The sequence below is a fragment of the Solanum tuberosum genome, unplaced genomic scaffold (genome assembly GCF_000226075.1).
Source record: "Solanum tuberosum cultivar DM 1-3 516 R44 unplaced genomic scaffold, SolTub_3.0 scf00408, whole genome shotgun sequence".
NCBI classification, from domain to species: domain Eukaryota; kingdom Viridiplantae; phylum Streptophyta; class Magnoliopsida; order Solanales; family Solanaceae; genus Solanum; species Solanum tuberosum.
Window position 1 is genome coordinate 52,152 of NW_006239333.1, and position 23,725 is coordinate 75,876.

General features: G+C 34.1%; 1 protein-coding gene across 4 annotated transcripts in view; it reads right to left on the bottom strand.

The window, feature by feature from the left end:
* LOC102591634 (cyclin-dependent kinase E-1) overlaps positions 1–23,725 on the bottom strand; it is a 37,492-nt gene that overhangs the window by 6,566 nt on the left and 7,201 nt on the right. For all 4 annotated transcript variants that reach the window (XM_006362651.2, XM_006362649.2, XM_006362648.2 and 1 more), the window contains exons 6-13: positions 21,923–21,992; positions 21,725–21,819; positions 21,558–21,591; positions 21,394–21,478; positions 21,196–21,273; positions 19,474–19,521; positions 18,753–18,785; positions 12,381–12,489 (exon numbers count right to left, since the gene is read on the bottom strand). In XM_006362651.2, coding sequence (XP_006362713.1) covers positions 12,381–12,489; positions 18,753–18,785; positions 19,474–19,521; positions 21,196–21,273; positions 21,394–21,478; positions 21,558–21,591; positions 21,725–21,819; positions 21,923–21,992 — 552 coding nt within the window. The remainder of the gene's footprint in view (positions 1–12,380; positions 12,490–18,752; positions 18,786–19,473; positions 19,522–21,195; positions 21,274–21,393; positions 21,479–21,557; positions 21,592–21,724; positions 21,820–21,922; positions 21,993–23,725) is intronic.

A 23,725-nucleotide genomic window follows, 5' to 3' on the forward strand; every position in this document is an offset into this window, starting at 1 on the left:
GAAAAAAAATCAAATAAACTAAAAATGTTATTCAATAACATATAATTTCAATACAAATAAATAAGTATATAAAAAATAAAAAATCCCCCGTCCTGTCCCGTCCCGTCCCCCCAAAACCCGTCCCATCCCGTATATATAGTGGGACGGGATGGGACTTATTTTTGTCCCCCCAATCCCGGTCCCGGCCAAATCCCCCCAGCCCCGTCCCGTCCCCCAGTCCCCGTTCCCGTCCCCTTGCTAGCCCTAAGAAGGATAAAGAAAAGGAAAAGAAAGAAGGCACAGGGAAGAACACCATACCTGCTGGCATTTGGTGAGCAGTGTGGAAGGAGAGGAGCGTCAGATGTTTTGCAGACAAAGAAAACTCCTTTTTATGATGAGGTGGAAGTTTTAATAATAGAAGTACCAAAAAGGTACATAAAAAGTACAACAAAAACAGACCACCCCTACAAGAGCTTCTAGTTACATATTTCCTAGCAAATCCAACAAGTCCATATTTTTCTAGTAAATACCTCTTATGGCAAAATAACAGATTGTGCAGACACAGATTTTTACTCTAGAAATGTAATCCTTATTATTCTCAAAACAAGCACACTATTCCTTCGTCTCTAAATAGTCCAAAAATTGCACAATGGGATGGTCCTCCAGCACTGCTTGTGGATCTTTGTTGTCTTCTGCCATTACCAGCTATCCAATATACTCCTAACAACCCCACAAAGATTCAAGAAAAGCATCCGGCATTGATTAGCAATTCCACAATGAACAAAGAGTTGGTTAACTAATTCCAGCTCTTCTTCACATAGGTAACACATTTTGCTTAAAATGAGTCCTCTTCTTTGCAACTTATCTTGGTTAAGTTTCTCTAATGACAACCTACCCAAAACAGGCTACCTTGACAGGTGCTTTGGTTTTTCATAGAGAAAAATTTGTTACTGCAAAAGATTATAACAGCTTTTAATAACGTGTTGTCCAAACCATGAAATCCTCTTTATCCTCTTCTACCACTGTTGTACCCACTAGTTGAAGTAGTTGCCCTACATCTTCCATCTCTTATCATTAAACTCTCTTCTAAAATTCAACTGCCATCCACTGGAAGAATAATACTCTAAAAACTTTCCGTCTTTGTTAGAGGAGCAATTGTACAGGGTTGGAAATCTGTTTTTCAAACTTACTCCCCACCTACACTTCAGACCAGAATTTGATTTTTACACCATTTCCCAGCTTCAACTTAGCGCATTGTTAATAATCATTCTACAACCTACTAATGTTACTCCAGATACCAACTCTGGAAGAATTTTGAATGATAGGAGGGATCCATATATACTTCTTCACATATTTGTCATTTATCAGATACTTCCAAGCACTTCCTTTTCCATCATTATATTTCCACCTAAGTTGCTCAGACTTAGGTGTGGGAGTCCGATATGGGTACGGATCTAGAGGTGGGATACTTCATGATCTAAATTTTAAGATTCGAGGTATGCATCTAGGTACGGATACGGGTTTAGGAATTTTTCTAAAAAAAATTCAAATATCTAAAGTTGAGTTACAACATAAGCCTTTTAATATGGTTTACTGTTTGAAAGGGAAGGAATGCACAATTTTTTAGAGCAAGTTTGGATATGTGATTATTATTAAGTAGAAAATGCATCTCCTTGCTGTTTTTTGAAGTAACATTATTGCAAATAGGGGTGTATATCGGGTGGTTCAATTCACTTTTTGCATTGGCTTATCGTTATCAGTTTATTATATGTATTAAACCAATAAGAAATCGGTTGATTCGGTTCGCCTTAAAGGTTATCGATTTATCCAATATAAAATTGAAATCAACATATTTTTTTTATTATAACCGTGGTAGTCCGGGTCAACTTTCGCGCACCTCGACTAATTCCACGGGATACCAGTCACGATTTTATGTACTCCACCAATGACTTCTCGTCCGATGGCCTGATCTCATCAAATGAAATCGTCGTTGTTGGCAGAGAATACAGTTGATAGGCGACGCCAATGGTAGTTGGGGTGAGCAGCGAATGAAAACAGATGTTTTGGGGCAAAGGAATTTATAGTGAAGTAGTATTATCGGTTTGGGGGGGGCAAGTAAAATGGGTTATCAGTTTATCTAATATAAAAGTTAGACAATCCGATACCAAACCGAAAACTCATTATTTATAAAAATTCTAATCCACTCCCTAAGTGTTGCCTGATAACAATAATCCAATAATACCTTTTCAGTTTGGGTTATCGGTTATTGTTCAGTTTTGAACACACCTAATTGTTAATGCTATAAAGGTCATGATAGACTTTTTGAGTTCATTGCACATTCCTCAGTAGTGGACCTGTAAATATTTTTAAACATCTTCTAGTTGCAGACTGTTTAATACATATATCTTTTAAAGATAAGAAACTATGTAAGCTACCAATTTAAAAAAAAAAGAAAAAAAAGATAAGAAAATATGTGCCTAATTATGATTTCACCCTAGCTTTGTTTTGTATCAGATTTATTGTATCAGTCTCAAATTTCTCAATGACCATATCCCATATGATTCCACAACCATGCCCATATCTTGTCAACACGGGTGTGGTACCAGAAGTGAAGAGTCCACACAACTTAGATTTCCACAGCCATTTCTGCAATAGGCTCTTATTATGAAGTCTTATATTTTTAACCCCCATACTTCTCTTGTGTTGACTTACCATCATACAAAAATTTACTCCTTAGGGGTCATTTGGTTTGAAGACAAGTTATGCTAGGATAAGTTATTCTAGGATTGAGATAAGTTATGCTAGAATAATTTCTTATTGATTGTTTGGTTTTTCATTAAAAAAATAATATGCATTGCATAATTTCTAAGAATAAGTTGTTTGTTTACAAAAATACTCTTCACCTTATTTAGTTTTTTAATATTTACTTTGCAAGCTTCAGTTATTCAAGCTCAAAAATAAAATTCTCATCTTATTTAGCTTAAATATTTTTGTGTGCGCATTCCAATGATTGTGCCGTGTGCTTTTAGAAAATAAAACTTTCATCTTATTTGGCTTAAAAATTAAGCTTTCATCTTATTTTAGCTTTAAAAAAAAAAACTTTCATCCTAAGTTTGTTAAAAGTAAAAGAGATTTTATTGTTATGTCACTTCATTTAAGCACATATCACTCCTACATCGTAAAATATTAATGTTATCTTCATTTTAATTGATATATAAAATACCAAGTCTCAAGTGACTAAAAGACTCTATCTATCTATCTATCTATATCGATAGTACCTTAAAAGCAGGAACTCCCTAACTCAAAAGTTAAATTATGAAAATACCCTTATAAATCCAAACACCCTACTTTTAACAAGTTAAATTACGCATACCCTTATAAACTTAAAACACCCTACTTATAATTATAATTTTAAAAATATGCTGGCCAACAACTCCAAACCCAAAAAGCACATCGCTTAGCAAAAACATTCAAACTTTTTTGCAATCCTCCAAAAAGATGCCAACATTTCAAGCATGTTTTGAATAAACATGTTTCTAGCACTGCTTCTGCAAAGAGAATTCATCATACACGGATTTTGAAGGAAACACAAAAAAGTAATTGGTCCTTAGATTCCTTCTTTGCTATTCTTTTTAATGTTTTTTCCCTTCAAATTTGGTCCTCTCTAAATTCTGATCTTTAATTTCAAATTTAGCATTTTAAACCCTTGTTCTCCGTACGGAATATTCTCAAATTAGTTGATTTTGAAGTTTAGGCATTTAAATTTTCTTTTAGGTAAAAGCAAAATAAATGCATAAATGAGATACATGGAAGAAGCCGATGAGGTTTCATATCTTGAAAAAATATCCTTCACCAGAGACATTATAGGGTAAAATATCCTATGCGGGAAAGTATTTACCCTTGTAATTGCACTTTAGGTAACCCCAAATCTAATTTGATATTTTAATCATATACTTTAATTAATCATCTCTTATTTAAATTTATTATGTGTCTCATACATACTTAGTTTACCATAGGCATGACCTTATGAGATTATGGACATAAATTAGTACAGAAAGTAATTAGTTAGATAGTGATGTGTTGTCTCACTTATTCTTATGTACTAATTAATCATAGTATTACTCATGCAGTTTTGTTTTGCTTTGAGTTTGATTATTATCTATTTTTTTGTACTTCGATTATTGTTTATCATGTTATTCTATTGTTGATTTGTCAGGTTGTGAAAATTATTTTCCCATGTGTTTTTCATTTTCGTTATTTCTTTTTCTATACTACTTTTGGATGTTTTTTTCTTGAGCTGAGGAAGGTTTATTGAAAACAATCTGTCTACCTCCTAAGTAGGTATAAGGTTACGTACATTTTATCCTCCCTAGACCTATTTTATGGGATTACAATGAATATATTATTGTTGTGTCATATACATATTTAGTTATTTTCTCAAGTGGTTTTCACAGCCTTATTCCCTCAAGTACATGCTCCTAATTCTTTTAATGCATGTTGGATGTTTCTTCACTCAAATATATATTTTTTTACATTTTGATATCTAATTTTATTATTGTACTTCAAATTTTGACCCATGGCAGAGATTAAAAAAAAATATACTTCTGTTTGACCAGGCTGTCATTGATCTAACTACATTGAATCATGCAAGTGATACATATTTATGTACACTCCAAATATGTGCAAAGTTTTCTTTTATGGATGCAAAACTACATTTTAATTTCCTTCTTCTACTTCTTTTTAGACTCCCTCCCCCCGACAAAGAGTCGTCATTGAAGGATACTATGCATCCCTATTCATAGTTATGTGAATGATCGTGACTACTCTTCAAATCCTATCCAGCCTGATTAAATGTCACTGAAACAAAGTGATCCAATTATGCCTTTACTATCTTATTTACTAAAAAGAAAATAGAAATGAGTTATTCAGTGATATAATGAAATGTCTCTCTTTAATTTGAATAATAAAAAAGTGTATCTTAGCTTAAGATATAATTGACAACAACAGTCATGTCAAGACACAATAATCAACACGGAAAATTGAAAATATTATCGGCTATATCCTTTCATGTATACTTTAAATGAACATTTATATACCAAAAAATATGTCTAAAGAATCATGTCCAACGCACGTGCCATGAATCTAGTTTAATTAAAAATATGCAATTCAGCAGTGGTGTTAACATTTTAAGAGAAACCAAAATATAAATTAACATAAGAATTAGTCAAACAACTACAACAAATAATCTATCTATCTATATCTATATCTATACTACCTTAAAAGCATGAAGTCCCTAACTTGAATGTTAAATTACTATAATAACCCCAACTTTAAACATACAACTTAGTATATCTTATATATTTTATAAGCTTAAGTCATCTACGGCCACTTAAAGTTGTCCGCATAATTCACTTATCCCTGTGCCAATTGAACACCTTATTTGTTCAAAAGTCATTCCTATTAAACACAAAATGCTGACATGGCAAAAAACGTATGGTTCACTTTCTTTGAGTGCGTTATGTTGTTAAAAATAACATTTTTTTTCTTTTTTTTTCCTTAACTTATACAGCTAGATTAATAAAAAAGAAAAAAAATTAATTAACAAAAAAAAAGAAGGAACAGTCGTCTTCTTCCCCATCCCTGCAACTATTTTTTCACCATTTTCATCATTCTTTTTAGACACACGCGCACACCACACCACACACACACCCTTCACCTCTCCCTTACTCTCACCCTCTGCCATTCTTCTTCTTATTTTCCTTTTTTTTTTCTTATGTTGATTTATGTTTCAAATATCTCGATGAAGCTCCATTTATTACATGAAAAAGTATGAATTGATTTTTTTGGGCAAAAGTTTGTTATTATTTTTTTCCAATTCTAACAAAAAGTTACTAATGGATAGAAGATGAAGCCAATGAGTGAAATTTTTTGATGCTATCGAAATGAAAGAGAATGTGTATTTAGCTTGAGTGGATAGAAATGGTATATTCTTGTACTGTTGACGCCAATGGAAGAGAATAAAAAGGTAGACCGATGGTTTGTTGGCGTCGCCGGTGCACCAGCTCCGGTGGAAGGGGAATAAAAAATGGGTCTCTATCGAAGAAGAAGGGACGCGGGGGTGGGGTGGGGTGTTAATTAATAAAACTTTTTAATTTTTTAAAATACTTTTGAATTATTTAAATAGAGCTTTTAAAAAAAATTAAATACAATACCAAGTGTCATCATTTTATTGGTAAATCGATTTTGTATTCACGTTTGAGATACACGCATTTTTATTTTTCAATTGTTTGTCCCTTTATGTCAAATAGGTAAAAAATTCTTAAGGTTAAAGTGTCCACTAGGTACAAGTCTAAATTAAGGTGTCTAAATGAAATATGCGAACAATTTTAAGGGGCTGCATATGACTTAAGCCTATTTTATATTATATTATAGTATAGTATACTATATTATATTATATTATATTTATTTATTTAAATTATATTATATTAAAAACAAACTTCTTTTCACATTGAAGGGTTGTCACTTCTTCGGAGGGTTGTCACTTTTCCGATGAGTAGTGATCTTTCCAAAGAGTTGTGACTTCTTTGAAAGGTTATGACTTTTCTAATAAGGCACAATAAACAGTTTTTTGTACTTCACACTTTTAAACTAAAAAATTTCTAACTTTTCTATTTCTATTCTTCTAATTAAAACACGCAATTTAGTATATCTTCTATAGTTTATATTATATTTATTTATATTTAAAACACTCAATTTGATACATCTTCTATAATTTATATTAGAATTATTTATTTATATTTATATTATATTTTATTATATGAAAAACACACATATTTACACGTACCTTTTCATACTATCCTTTGTTGGCAATAAATAGATTGCGACTTTTTCAAAGAGTTGTCATTTTTCTGAAGGGTTCTTATAATTTTAAAACACCCAATTTAGTATATCTTCTATACATTATATTATATCATATTATATTATATTTATTTATATTATATATATTAAAAGAGAATACCTTTTTCCTTCTCAAAAAAAGGAGAATACCTTCATATTTAAGAGTTGTGACTTTTTTGTGTGTTGTGACTTTATAGAAGAGTTGTGACTTTTTTAAAGAGTTGTGACCTTACCAAATTATTGAGACTTTTTTGAAAGGTTGGTACCTTTTCATACTATTCTTCTTCTTTTTAAAACACCCACTTTAGTATATTTTTTATATTTTATTATATTAAAAGCATACACCTTTTCACTTTGAATGGTTGTGCATTTTTCGAAAGGTTGTGACTATTCTGAAGGATTGTGACTTTTCCAACGAGTTGTGACTTTTCTAATGAGTTGTGACATTTCCGAATGGTTGTGACTTTTTTGAAAGGTTGGGACTTTTTTGATAATGCATAATAAGTAATTTTTTCATACTACCCTTTGTTTGCTATAAATAGAGGGGTTTCCTCACATTTTAAAACTACGAATTTTCTAATTTTTCTTTTCCTTAAAACACCCAATTTAGTATATCTTCTATATTTCATATTATGTTTATTTACTTATATTATATTTTATTATATAAAAAGCAGAAACTTTTTCATATTGAACCATTGTGATTTTATCGAAGGGTTGTAACTTCTTCGATGAATTGTGACATTTTCAAAAAAATTTGAATTTTTTGATGAGACACAATAAGCACATTTTCATACTACCCTTTGGTTGCTATAAATGGAGGGGTTCCCTCACATTTTTAAACCACGAATGTTCTAAGTTTTCTATTTTTCTCTTCTTAAAAAACTCCGGTGTGATTTGAAGTCGTTGTGGGAGTTCAAAGTTTAGTGGAATTTGAACACCCCTCACTTGAATGTTAAATTACTTTGATAGTTCAACTAAAAATACTCAATTTAGTTTTTTTGATGACAAGGGAAACCCGCAGCCGCTACCCTTTGGATGCGCACAGGGTAAAACCCCCGCTCTCTATATTTTATACTTATATTATATTAAAAACATGAACTCCAACAATACAACAATAAGTAAGCAAAGAATATAGGGATGGAGGAGAAGGTATATTTAATAGGTGAAACTAAGAGATTTTAAGTGTATTTTTTTTTCATTTACATATCACAGTTAATTTTAAAATGAGAAAAAGGTCAAAAAAGAGGAGAAAAAAGATACACACCACCTTATCTATGTTTAGCTTTGTATAACAAATAGATATAGATGCTTTTGGATATTCATTTTACAACTTTCAGTATGCATGCAATTAGTAATCATAAGAAAGTTTACATCCATTATTTATAGGAACTTATACTTTATTTATTCCATTTATAATCCTTTACTAAAATTTTTGGTTTAATAATATTGATATTATCTTTAAAATAGTGTACTTCATTGGCATTCACGTGTAACACACGTGCATCGATACTAGTATATTCATAAATACAAATTATATTTAGTGTAATTTTTTAATGAAAAAATATATTATCATAAAAATAAAAATAATGAATAGTGAATGTTGTGAAAGATATTAAAATGATATTTAAAATTATGTAAAATTGTGAATATACATGGATGTAAAAGTGATGCATAAAAGAGGGTACTTTTGTTATTGTACATATTTATCATAGGATGAGTTATCCCGGTTTTACTATTCCACCACAGGGGGATAACTTATCCCAATACTAATTATTAATCCTGGAATAAGTTATCCCATTTGTAACCAAACAAAGAATTAACGGGTACTAAAAACATATCCTAGACCTAGGATTATCTTCTCTTATCCATCACGCCAAACGACCCCTTATAGTATTCAATATCTTCTCCACATCTAGAATGAAGACATCAAACAGATTGGAATTTCATCCAACGCATTGCTTAGCAAGTTAAGTGTACCTCTAAAAGACGGATACTATTTTGTCTCTGGAGTCTGTTTTATTCGTACATCTATCCCATACCCCTGCCAAATCCTTTGTTCTTTCGTCTTGGCTCCTAAAAAAAGCCCCAAACATATTGTAGATCACTGCTCCACTTCACATCCCAATACCTCAGTTAAATCCTCTATATAATGGTCAGCATTAATACTAAACAAACTACTCTTAACTGGATTCACCCTTAAACTTGCCACTGCTTCAAACACTAGTAAAACCCCTCTCAAATATAGGAATTGTTCTTCTCTGCTTCACAAATTAAGAGAGTATCATCAACATACAAAATGGGAGAAATCACTTAATCTACACCACCACCCCCTTCTTCCTACCCACAACTCCCTAATTCAGCGCAATTGCTCTGCCTTCTTTAGCATACTGCTAATTGTTCTCGTAATCGGAGCAAATAAATAAATATGGAGACAACACATTCCCTTGCCTTATCCCTCTTGAAAGATTTAAGAAAACCTTGAGGACTTCCATTGATAAGCATTGGAAAAATCTTACTGTAGATATGCAATACTCAAATCCATTTCAGCCATTTTTCTCCAAAATTCATCATCTCATGATGTCCAATAAACATGTCCAATTTACATGATCATATGCCTTTTCACGGTCTAGCTTGCGAAGAGTTCTGACTTTTTATTCCTAACCAAGTATTCAATACACTCATTTGCAACCATAGAAGCATCAACTCTTTTGTCTCCCCCTTGTGAAACCATTATGATTATAAAAAATTATGACTCCCTATCACCCTTACAACTTTTGCAAAAAAGGATATAAATGTAAGTGTATCCTTGTAAAGAAAAGGAAGAACGACGGATACCATGTGATGAGGAAGTTAGGAATTTTGTTTTGGAGAAGACATTTTGACAATTCAAATAAAATAATAAAATTCTTTGTCAAATCACTCAAACCAAAAGTTCCTATAAGCTGAAAAGTTATAGGTTGGGGTAACCATCTTATGACTCTTGATTGATTTTCACTTATAAGCACTTTGGTATTTACAAGTGTGTAAGGGCCTGTTTGGATTGGCTTTTGGCTTATTTTTGTTATTTTGGCTTTAAAATAAGTGCTTATAAGTACTTTTAAACTACCCAAACACTTCAAAACTGCTTAAAAGCTATTTTGGCTTAAAAACACCTAAAATAAGTCAATCCAAACGGGCACTAAATAAGTTAAAAAGTGCTTATAAGCTAAATTGACTAGCTTATAAGCTTAGTCAAACACCTTCATAGTCCTCCCAGGTAATGATGAGAGGGAATCACCAAAGTGAAACCTTACTTCTTTTAGCACTTTCAGACTAAGGATCTTGGTCAATTGAGGTACCCATTATACTTATTTGAGTCATCATCGTCTATCGTCTCCCCATTATGCCTTTGTGTCATTTTTTCCTTGTCTATCTCTAATATTGTAGGTGAAATGTCATCTCATCCTGCATTGTGATAGGCTATGATCAAAGAGATGTCTGCTTTACATGCTAGTGGTACTTGGGAGCTTGTTGCACTACCTCTAGTAAAATCTAGACTATAGAGTTGGTTGTCGATGGGTTTATAGTGTCAAAGTTAGTCCAAATAGTCAAATGATCAACTTAAGGTCTGTCTTGTTGCCAAAGGTTATACTCAGATATTTGGGCTTTAATTACAGTGGTACATTCTACCCCGTGACTAAAATAGCAATTGTTCATCTTATTCTATCTATGGTGGTTTTTCATTGACCTCGTTATCAGTTGGACATTAAGAAAGTTTTTTCTACACAGTGCTCTTGAGGATGAAGTATATATGGAGCAATCATCTAATTTTGTTGCTCAGAGGGACCTAGTGATCTTGTATGTCGGTTCCATAGATCCTTATATGGTTTGAAACTCTCCTCGAGAATTATTTTGCAAGTTCAACATGATTGTTCAGGAGTTTGGTAGGACTAGTGGTGAGGCAAATTTTTTGGTATTCTATTGGCATACAACTGCAAATTTGTCCATGTTTGGTATTATGTTGATGATAAAGTCATCATGGGAAATGATCAAGATGGTATAATTAACTTTGAATAACATCTCTTTCACTATTTCCGGACAAAGGACTTGGGTCGATTTAAGTATGCCCAAGACGTTCTTGAGGAATCACGTACCCGTTGACCCATATGTACTCCTATGGACCTGGATGTTATACTTTTTCCATAACAAGGGGAGCCAATTAGTGATCCTAGAAGGTATAGGCGGCTCCCAAGAGAGGAAATTCCCCATATTTGCTGAAGGAGATCCCTTAAATAATTCAAACAATTTTGATCACAAATCTCTTTCAAAGGATAGTGGTAGAGGGTCTCCGTTGGAATAGTATTTTAACTAAATGAATGCTTAGATATGACAACCTTTGTTGACATAATCTATTATTCTTTTATTTTGATAAGGCATTGAAATAGTCTATTATACATATATCTTCACCAATATAAGCATTTTAGATGTTTTTGTGTAACACATGCATGATTTTGTCAAAATAGCACACCCAAAGTGTCTACTTATGCACACCCAAAGTTAAAGGGCATAGATTGAAATTTTTGAAGATTGTAGTAATGGAAAATTTGTTTAAACTCAAAATAATAATAGTATATAACTATATATACAAAATAGGACATATGAGAATTTATAAAACAAGTTCATATCTCAGGATGCTTGAGAAAACTTGTCACCAAGAACATGTCTCCCATTTGAAGGAAAACAAAAGATTCAACATGGTGCTTAAACGGTGTCCAACATAAACAATACATCTTCCAGAACCATAAAAAAATTACTTTACCTTCTTCTTCTCAAGCTTTTTCTTATACTTTGAGTTCAAAATAAATTTTACTACTGTTTAGGAAATCCTCCTCCCTTGGTATACATAAATCTGGAATTTGTACCGAGCAGGATCCAAATATAGACAAACTTTCTATTTTCCAACTTGGATAACAGTATTGGATAAGACAGGATCTTAGCAAATCCAGATTAAGGGCATGTTTAGATAACTCATGGGCTTATAGATTATGGCTTATAAGCCGTAAGTCATAAGTTAGGAATTCTAACTTACGACTTTTGACTTATTTTCGTGATTTTGGCTTAAAAACAAGTGGTTAAAAACACTTTTTCATTTTACTCAAACACTACAAAAGTGCTTAAAAGATACCTTGGCTTAAAAGCACCTAAAATAAGCCAATCCATACAGGCTCTAAGCAATGGCACAGAGCACCTATGCTGTATGAAATCCAGAGTTTAAAATTTACTTAGAGAATCCCATTCTAGATGAAATGCAGAACAACCATTCTAGCTGAGCTGCAGAGGAAACATTTCAATTTCACTTAGATAATAGTTCTAATTGACTGGCTTTCTTGAGTTGACTCCTACACTTTTTGACTGAAATTTAATAAATAGGAAATAAGAAATACATCAGTAGTAAATAAACACCAAAAATAAACCAGCAAGCATAGGGATATAAACCTAGTCAATGTACAGAATTTTATGCTTACTGGCTGAGAAGTTTGAAGACTAATGGTTCCTTCAAAGTCTGTCGTTGTGTCCACGGGTCGAGTTGGATAATTCACAACTTTTTCTCCAGGTTGTGGTGGTACAAGTGCACTGTCACAATTAAGCAGTTTTAATGATTAACAGAAATAACTAGCTTAATAAAGACAAAGTAGTCTCCCTGAAATGAAGGAAAGATGAAGCATTTATAAGTGCTACAGCTCCACATTTCAATAACTATAGAAAAACCAACATGTTACCATGCAAAAGTGTTTTCTCATAATGATGGTCGATAAGAATACAAGGGATGAAATGTTTGTTGTTGAATTACATAAAGTCAAACATCTTCCACATGGGGTCAAATGGGTTTAAAATAACATGAACGATCCCACTCATTATTTTATAGTCATAGTTCTACATTAGATGCTTGGATTCAGTATTAGAACCTGGGTTGCGAAGCCATTTTCACACTCAAATTGGTATTCAAATCCATGTGTGTATCCAAAATTGGGTTATAGATATAAAAAACATAAAAGTAAACAAATTCCCACATTGGTTTTAAAAAAGTATCCAAAAAGGTTTATAAAGGTTTTGAGAAATCATCCATTGTCTTAAGGACTCGGACAGGATGTTCACATTCATCTGTTAGGTTATATAAAGTCCCAAATCAGGCATATATAACCATCGGGCCTCTAAAGATTTTGAGCCAACTGAAAAACTTTGGTAAGAGTTTTGAGTTGAATGCTCAACTTTTTTCAAAGTTGTAATACCAGATCGAGCTACACAATTCTTTCTTCTTCTTTTTTTTGACAAGTAGATGGAAATTTTATTAAAAGATTCAGTACCAAGATTAATACTAAAGCAAGTACAAGATCTGAAAAGATTGGAATACTCTAGGGCGCAAGGGATTCCAAAAACTCTAACAGAACAACAGGGATTTTTTGCTAAATGGGAAATTTAAAACAGTATCGCAGACAAAATCAGTACTACAACAAACTTAAAGATTTTGGATACATCTGTTTTCACTAAGTAACTATTTTCCTATTTCCCGTCAAAGCATCTTTGGTTTCTCTCTAGCCAAGTACTCCACATTAAGAAAAAGGAACAGTCTTCCATTACTTCCTATGCTTATTTCCTATCTTCTAACTTTGCCAGGTTCAAAGAACTTCTTTGATACTTGCGGGCATAACCCACTGAACATCAAATATATTGAGAAGCATAAACAGACCTGCTACAAAAATCTACAATTTAACAAGTGGTACACTGATTCACCATCATCTTTGCATAAGTAGTGTATGCCACAGACTGTAACCTGCTTTTATTTTTTTTGAAACAGGTAAGAACTTTGTATTATAAGCCAGTACTTGGGAGGGAGGTACCGGAAACCCCCTTCAGAGTAGAAAGTGTAGAAGAGAAAACAACAAAAACAAAAAGAAACACAACACAATCCTAGAATGAATCCAAAACATCTAGGATTTGTCAGTGTCTACAGGATATGAGACTGTACACCAAAAATAAAATAGCAAAACACAGTTGAGCTTGATCTTCTGTATAGTGCTACTTCATCTCTCAAAATATCTAGGCTCTAGCATTCCTTTCTTTCTAAATGGTCTACCAAATACAGGTTGGTATGATCCTCCAGTTTCTTCTGCTCTTAGCCCCAGTCCCTGCCTCCTCCCAGCCAAAAAGAGTGTCAACAGTCTTACTAGGCATTGTCCAAGAGATGCCCCTGTGATTGAGAAAAATCTTCCATAGCTGGCGTGTGACCTTTCAATGCAAAAGTAAGTGTCTTACAGTTTAAGCTTCAGTCCAACGTAGACAACAGTTCAAGGCTAAGGAAATGCCTCTCTTCATCAAGTTCTCATGCTTTAGCACAGATTCCTTAGCTAACAACCAAGTAATACAAGCAACCTTATGAGATTGTAACGTCCTTTTGAAGCTTGTCTTGCATCAAACAAGCCTCATGCAATGCCTCCCATCCGAAGCAAGCAACTTTGGTCATAGCCTTCAATTTCCAGAGCATTTTCTATGGCCAATTGTTCCCAACGCTAGAGATTTCAGGTCTTTCCTGAACAGTGTCTGATAGCTTGATTTAACAGAGAATTTAATATTCCTGCAGCCCTTCCACACACAGGAATCACTTGGTGAGCTTACCAGGGAGATGTTTCCAACAATTTCTAGTAAATTTCTCCTTTTGACCTCCAGGCCATTAAAGTTTCTTCTAAGCAGAAATGTCCAGTCGTTGTCATACCAACAATCAGCAATAACGCAATCTCTACAGCCTATGTTGTACAGATCAGGAAAGGAGGCAGCCAGCAAAGCATATTATCCCCAAGACATTTTTCATTCCAGAATTTAATTATCCTTCCATTCCCAATTACCAGCTTGGTATGTTCTTGGAATTTATCTCACAGGCAATTTATATGCTTCCAGAAGGCTGATCCATGGGGTGTACTAGTAAAAACAGAATTCCCATAATCCAGACACACGTATTTTAGCTTGATACATCTTTCCAATGCTCCTTGTTGTAATCACTCCACCTCCACAGCAATTTGCACAAAAGGATCTTATTTTGTAGCCCTAAATCTCCAAAACCCATTCCTCTGTTTTCCTTGCATAGTAATACTTTCTCCCAGCTGATCAAATGTCTTTTCTTGACATCTTGGTTCCCTTCCTATAAAAACTTCTTAATTTGTCCAGCTGAGCTTCCATTCTACCTGGAATGGCAACCAATGACATTAAATAGATTGGTATGTCATCAAGAACATTATTCAACAATGTCATTCAACCACCGAGTGATGGATACTGTTTTTCCAGGTACAAAGTTTTTTTTCTCACACTTATCTGTGTCTACCTTCCATATGCTATGATCTTTGTACCTTGCCTCAAGAGATAAACCAAGATACATAGTGGAGAATTTTTCAACATTGCATCCCATTGCCTCAGCAAAATCTTGAACCAACTAATTTGCAGTTATCGATATTGAGCCCCACATCATTTGTGTGGGATGGATACATGGACTTCTTATATGATCCTCCCCTCCTGAGCTAGCTTTTGGAGTTGAATTAGGCCCAAGGTTTATTTCTTTACAACCGAAAATGAACTACTTTTCTTCGGGTTTATATGAAGTCCAGACTCAAACTCAATTAAAAGCCCCTTCAATCAAAGGATTTGCTCCTTATCTACGTCACAAAAAGTCAGTGTGTTGTCAACGTACAAAATATGGGAAAGATTCACACTACCTCCAACATTATCAGAAATCTTAAATCTCTTCAGCCAGTTTAACTCCCCAAGTGTCTCTCCACAACCATAATAAAAAGGTGGGCAACAAAGAGTTGCCCTGTCTCAATCCTCTTTGGAATAGAAAAATCCAACATGAGAGTGATTGAAAACAATGGAAAATGTGACGGCCACGATGGCGCCAATGAGGTTTTTATTTGAGAGAAAAAAGAAGACTATGCCTTCGCCATATGAATACTAAGTAATAATAGCATGGCACTTCGAATTCGATATGAGAAATTTTTGTATTGTTTTTTTTTTCAAAACATTAGATTCTGTATCGAGAGAGTAGTATGAGATAAGGGGTATTTCCGATTTTCTCTTATCTATCGGGAATTCAGTTCAGCGTCACAAACTTATTTGTTTTCATGCCGGAGAGTTCTTAACAATATTTATGTTATGAAAGAGTACGAAAAAAAAATATTTTTTCCTTATTTGATCGGATTAAAAAGAAACTTTGGGATTGCTGAATCACAGACAAAAAAAATAAAAAATAAACATATAAAGCAACGGAGCCATCATAGTATTTTTGAACTCCTCCGAAAGGAAGGATGGCAATTTGATTATTTACCCATCTGAGTCTGATAGATTCTATTTTCTCTTTCTTCAATAGAAAGGAGGGGGGTAAATTTTCTTGTAGAGCCGTATGCACAAAAGATGCCTGTACGGTTGTTCAATTCTATCTTTTTTCTATTCTTTATCTTTCTTTTCTCTTTGCTTTATCATGCGAGATAGGGGAAGCTTTTAACCTCATCCAGTCAATCCACCTATCACCAAACGCCATCTTATGCAATGTATATTATTATTATTATATAGAAAAGGCCATAGAAATGGTCGTAAGCCTTCTCCCAATCAAGTTTCAGTAGGGCCATTCAAAACCTAACCATAACTGATAATCCACCACAAAATTAGCTTATTGGTTTATTGGCATTGGGTTATCGGATTAACTATTGGTGAACAGATTAAAATTTCATAATAAATGGTTTATCGATGCGGGGGCGGATTACTCAGTTTCACCGTTAACCCAGTAAGAATCATCATATTTACATCTTGACCCTTAAATATATAAAGTATCTATTGTAAATCCAGAAACTAAAGCCCCATTCATTATTCTATTCACTTCTTAGCTTAGGAAATAATGAATGTATTTGTGTATATCTTAATATGTTCTATTTGTGCATACTTTATTTTGTTGTGTGATAAAACGCGCCACCTAAACTTAAAGGTAAATTCTACATAGTGGTGGTTAGACTGTTCTTGTTATATGGCCAGTCAAGAACTCACATGTTCAAAAGATGCATGTTGCATAGATGAGGATGTTGAGATGGATGTGTGGGCATACTAGGAGTGACATTATTAGGAATAAGGTTATTCGGGAGAAGGTGGGAGTGGCCCCTGTGGCTAACAAGATGAGGGAAGCGAAACTAAGATGGTTGGGCATATGAAGAGGAGGTGCACTGATGCCCCAATGAGAAGGTGTGAGACGCTAGTTGTAGGGGGCATGAGGAGGGTAGAGGTAGGCCGAAGAAGTATTAGGGAGAGGTAATTAGACATGACATAGCTTCATATTACCAAGGACATGACTTAGATAAGGAGTAAAGGTCGCGTATTAGGGTAGAAGTTAATAGGGATAGAGTGTTGTCTTACCTTTGTTATCTATCGTCATATATTGTGTACGATGTTACAATTATCACACTATTTTGTTGTTGGTATTGTTCTTTTCTTGTAGGCACTACACTACTTTTCGTATTTAATGTTATGTTTTCTTCATTGTTTTCTTCTTCTGTTACTTTAATTTGATGTGCTTGAGCCGAAGGTTTTTCGGAAACAGGCTCTCTACTTCCACGAGGTAGAGGTAACGCCTGCGTACAACCTACCTCCCCAGACCCAATTTAGTGGGATTTCATTGGGTATGTTGTTTTTATTTTGTTGTACTGTTCTTTTACTTCTATCAAGGTGTTTTAAGTGAGTATTTCAAACTAACCTTCGCCACTACCTTGTTAGGTGTTGGATGATAATACTTAATGAATACTTGTTGATGTAGTCATACTACACTTGTTGCACTATGCGCAGATCAAATACTGATTCGTGCTCCAGCAAAACCTAGGAGTAAGTCGAGATTGTCGTGTTGAGCTGCTTGATCTGATCCGCAGCACCTTGGAGTCTCATCTATTTTTATATGTTGTTCCTTATTCCAGATAGTACCACATTGTCAAGACACTTGTAATATTCCATTATCTTAGATACTCATAATTTATACCACCAGTCCCCATGAATTGGTAATGATTATTCGCACTATTTTTGTAATAGGGGTAACTGTAGGGGAAACGGAAACCATTGTATCTTCTAAAGCAGCAATCTCCCTTCTATCCATCAACAATTAAATTATCCAAATTTTCTCCCTAAGTTGCGGCACTAACAAGCCTATTAGAAAGTCAAATTAGCAACTTTACATGAATTGTATCCTATCAATCATGTTGTGATTTGAAATACCTTTTGGGTTCATGGAATGGTTGGGTTAGGTGCCATCGCAGCATAGGAAAATTGGGTTGTGACTCTGTAAGCACCTTGGAAAGAATTTTAATATGCTGGCCCACTAAACTAATGTGTCAGATCTCTGACATTATTGCATTTGGTTTCTTGGGTATAATAGCAATGAAAGTAGCATTGGAACTTCTTTAACATACATCTCTCACATAGAAATAATGAAAAGAGTATTTAATCACATCTTCATTCACAACAGTCTAAGCAGTTTTCCAAAAACTGGCATAGCAACTTGGTACTTACATGTATGTACCTATTAAGTAGAAAATCATAGACAAATGGCTACATAAGCGTACTGCCAGTTTTAAGCACAAAGCGTAGGAAAGTGACAATGTCAAGAGTGGATAGAATATTCTCTTTGTTGGAATCAATGATCAAAAAGGTTATACATGTTTTAAATTTACAGCATGTGTAAATGGATATAAAAAGGTAGAACTTGTAAATCTCAATTTTCATAATACGTAAGTGTTCTAGCATATGATCTCATCAAACTAGCTTAATGAAGTTCCTATAGATCAATTGTTTGCCAAGAGACTGGAAAGCTGTGTACTTACTTGCGGCCAGGTAGAGGTTCCATCCGAAAGTACCTATAAACCAGAAAAAGTAGAAAGCTTTAACAATGATACTTGGGAAGCACCACCTATTATCACAAGATATCAAAAGAAACTCTAGACCTTCACCTTCCTGGTTTAGAACCATATTGGAAATAGTAAAACCAATGCAAAAATAGAATTCCCCTATTTCATATTTTCATTTCAAGAAATTTCCAAGATCATGAAAAGTGTTTGGTATAAAAAGGAATAACCCCAGATAACTTCACTAGGCCAAACACTATGCCAACTTTCCACTTCAAGGAGAAAATCTATTAGCAAGAGGCCTTGCTTGGCTGGAAGATCAGCTGAAAAAGTTTATGACATGGCAAATGCAATTAAATAGTGAAAATATGTTGACCAAATACGTTCAACAATTGATTAGTAGAGTAAGCCCAGTGCTTAAAGGATGGAAATAGGACATCAAAATTCAAAATGGTAAATTTTGTTATCTGGGCAGGTGACAACAAAAAAATAGAGAAGTAGTTAACTTTGTCTATTCTTTTGATCAGAGACGTATAAGATAATCAAGTAGTGAATATGTATGAACCATTTTACAAATTTATTTTGTGATGAAATATGTCCGTCATTTTCAGAAGCATTTGTAAGTGAATAACGCAATAGAGCAAAGAGTGTGTGGGTGTGAGGGTTGGGGTGGGGGGGAATCGAGATGGAGATGTCATACTCATGCTCGAGAGCTTGTGTTGCTGTTATTCTTTTACGAGGATCATATCTGCATATTAGATGACGTTAAATATTATGTTAATCACAATTAAATAGAAGCATCTGGAATATAAGTAACATGTCAATAACAATTGGGAAACAAACATTAGGGCATAAAACCAAATAGTATTATAATTTAGTAAGGCATTTTAAAGGAAAAAATAAATAAGAGAAGGTAGGTACTTCTATTGTGTATATCACCAAAAAAGTTCTCTAAGACAAGTATTTAGTATTTACAAATACAAAAGCTTCCTTATATAGCTATGTATGTAGTGTATTCACAAACACAATCATATGGTCTATATCACTGACAATTAGATTTTAACACCAAAAAGATACACGGTACAAGCATGTACATTTCTATAAGATAAAGAACTCATATTTTCTTCAAAACATCTTTCGTTTCTTTTATATATGGACGTTGAGGTGAGATTAAATGGAATTGGTTGTGCCCAAATGCAAATAATTCATATATCTAGGCTCGAGGTTACAGAAGAGTGTTATGATAGAGTAAAAAAAAGTTTAGACAAAATCAAAACAGGATGGTCAAAATTGCAAAAGTGCTACAGAAGTGTGGTGGAATAAAAAGGATACTTGTAACAAAATAGAAGAAAGTTCTATAGAATTGTTATAAGACTAGCAATATTACTCCCTCCGTCCCAATTAAATGTCTTACTTTCCTTTTTGGTTTGTCCCAAAAAGAAAGTCTCTTTCTAGATTTAGTAAGTTTTCCAATTCCAACCTCCTACATGACAAGTTCAAACCCACAAGATTTAAATGACTTCACACATCTTTAATTTAAGACCTCTAGATTTAAGCATGCCTTTATTAATTAAACTTTGTGCCCAGACAAACTAAGACACTTAAATGAGGACGTAGGGAGAGTCTATGAGAGTGAATGTTGGTGCAGCGGCCCTGAAAATTTCTCAAGGTTTTAAGACTTTAAAGTGTGCTGATGAATATTAGAAATTACTTTTTGCATACAAAGGGGGATACGGCACTAGTACAATATCACTTCAATAACTCATGTGAGCAACTGGTCTATGTAAATGCGAAACCGGGTAGCATTATTTATGTGGAAATCTTGAGTTGGGAGTTTGGAGCTAAAAGTATTATATATGCATCTTAAAGTCAGTTTGGAACAGAGGGTGCAAATGTTCAAAAGATAAATAATGATGAGTCTTGACATCAAGTGCATGATAGCCCTAGAATGAGAAGATTTCAGATCATATGAAAATACTATTATGAATGGTCGCACATTCCAAAACGGGTTATTTGCATTGTTGTACATACGTATGTGCATAATGTTTAAATGATGATACTTTATCGTTGTAAAAGTAACCGCACTTAATACGTTTAAAATGACAATGCTAACTAAAATATAAGATGGTGCATGGGTCAGATAGAATGGTTGTATTGGTTCGCTCGGTGCAAGTTATTACTTATTTATAAAGTATAAAGTACATACAATAATTTATTACTTATATATATATTAGTAATTAATGTGATACACATGTGCAAAGCACGTACACTTGACTAGTTATGAGTAAGCGTGCCACCTCAAACAAAGATTAGCACCCCCTAGAAATTTAGCATGCATACCATCACCTAGCAGGCATATTGGCATATCATATTGAACGCATTAAAAAATTTATGTCACATTAACTAAGAAATAAGCACATACTCAAGCATCTTCGAAAGGAGGTCGTATGCAGGACTTTTGGGAGACATGTGCAGAACACTATAAAGTGCAGGATTGTCACTGCAACGGAAACAATAAAAATTTTAGATGACAACTCCAATTGCAAGCAAGGTAAAGATAGCAAGAGAATTCACTGCTAAAAGAAATTTTTAATACTAAAAATAGTATGAAAGAACCTACTACTTATGTCCTTGAATACGTTGCACATCAGATTGCCAATGCGGAAGGTTTACCAGTGTTGGCCATTTTTCTGGTGTGGGATGTCCTGACACAATATGAACTTAGTGCAGTGTTCAAATCAATGCAAAGGGGAAAAAAGAGAATATACAAAAATTAATGCTCACCGAGAACCTTAAATATCTTGTCCAGTTGGTCAAGCTACATTACGAGAATTGTGTATTAGATTACTAAAATAAGAAAATTACACGGTAAAAAGGAATAAAAGGTATGTTATTGAACCTCCAAAAGGAAAAGCATAAAACGCGATGCTGGAGAATATAAAAATATTAACCTGGAAAGGGTTTGGTGTGCCTTTCACTTCTTGCCCTTGAAATAGTGGCTTTAGAGTAAGAAGCTCAGCAAATATACAGCCAACGGCCCACATATCTACATAAACACATTTTTTCCTCTTGGTTGAAAAAGAAGAAAGAAAATGTTTGCTTATTTAGAACAACAATTATCAAAGTTCAAAAAAGCCAAAGGGTCATACCAACTGCACTTGTGTAGTGTTTTGCCCCAAGCAGTAACTCCGGCGCACGATACCAGATAGTGACTACAACCTGTCATTACTCAATGTACAACTTTTCAGAGTCACTGCAAAGCAGTGATGTCCAACAAAGAAACTCAAACATGCACCTAAAGAGGAAGAAAAGAATCAAGGAATCATCTTTCATGTATTTAACTTCCAGTCTTGCAGCTCAATCAGAAAAGCAATCCATATAAAAATCCAGGACTGTTGAGTTTGTTCAGAACAAAAGTATTAACACAGCAGAGTTGTAACAATCAGAAGTAATGTGATGCTGCTCAGATCTATTTCGCTCATTCTCAAACTCTTAAAATTATTCTCCAGTTCGAACACTGCCCATATATATATTCATTTATGCATGTATTCCTAACATAGTCTATATGACTGATCTGTTATATATCTATACATATATATATTTAAAAAAACATGTGTGTCAGTGTAGAAGAATCGATGTCAGCTGGTGGATGAGGGTTGGGGGGCTGACTTCGCTTTTGTTGAATTGTACCCAAGAGATCTCTATTACTTTGATACAGATAAACAGGTATTATTTGAAGAGCCATATGTTTTTGCCTATCCTTAAAATAGATCAAAGTAGCATCTGAGCCATTCACAAGGGATCAAGCCAAAGCTCTGGACACTTGCAAATGCTTGTAAAATAGTGATTAAAACATCATTATATTTGGTAGGTTGATTAACCAAAAAAATTGGAAGAAGAGTCGAAAACACTATCTGGATCGTCTCCACGAAGATCTCCACATTTCGGAAGCCAGAGGCTACCAAACATCTCCAAAAAATGTGTTTCATCTCCCTGAAGAGCCCCCCACTATCTGGATTATCTCCACGAAGATCTCCAACTTTCTGAAGCTGGAGGCCACCAAACATCTCCACAAAAGGCAACCAGATCCACATTTTAAAGTTGAATCATCAGAGCTTAACAATTTTGGTATGTTTCCTTTTTAGGCCTAGTTGAGGACTTACCTAGTATAAATACTTTTTAACTAAGAGTAGAAAAAGAGCTTACCTCTTTGATGAATATTGAACCAGTGGGAATTGATAATCTACATTGTTGCTTCAAGACTATTCAAGCGGGTTTTCAAGGGGATTACTGTTCTCTTGAGAGTATCCAAGAAAGCTTGGCTCTAATTGTAGCTTAATTAGGACAGTTGTACTTCCATGAATGTTCTATATTTTGCTTCCAGTTTAGTCTTATCTATATTCCATACTTGTTATCTTTAATTCTTGTCTTTCCTGTTTTAATCGACATCGATCCTCTACACTTTCATATAAGACTTGTATAGCAGGGTTTGCCCACAACATCAATAAATTATTACTCAATCGAAAAAAGAAAAAGAAAAAAGACTGGACTTTCAACAATCACATTTTTGGCTCCACCATTCATTGACCAGAAATAAAAGATAGGTGATTAATAAGTCTTCAATATCCCAAGTGATGCTTTTGACAGTTCTAGTATCAGTTCTCTCAAAGTTGAAGGGTTAAACATTTTCCATAATGGCATTTATCTGTTTCATTCTGGGACCAACTTGTTTTGATTTCAAAAACGAAAACAGGATGTTACAAAAAAACCTGATCATTGGTTTCACCTAGAACAAAAAAGGCAAGGCAAGTCAGGTATTTCTTATGGTTAATCTCTAACTGCTGCTGGGCTGTTTCTCAAATTTCTTAAGTTTCTCCTTGGCCCTTTGTTTGTTTGTTTGTTTGTTTGTTTGTGTGTGTGTGTGTGTGGGGCGGGGGGGGGGGGGGGGGTTT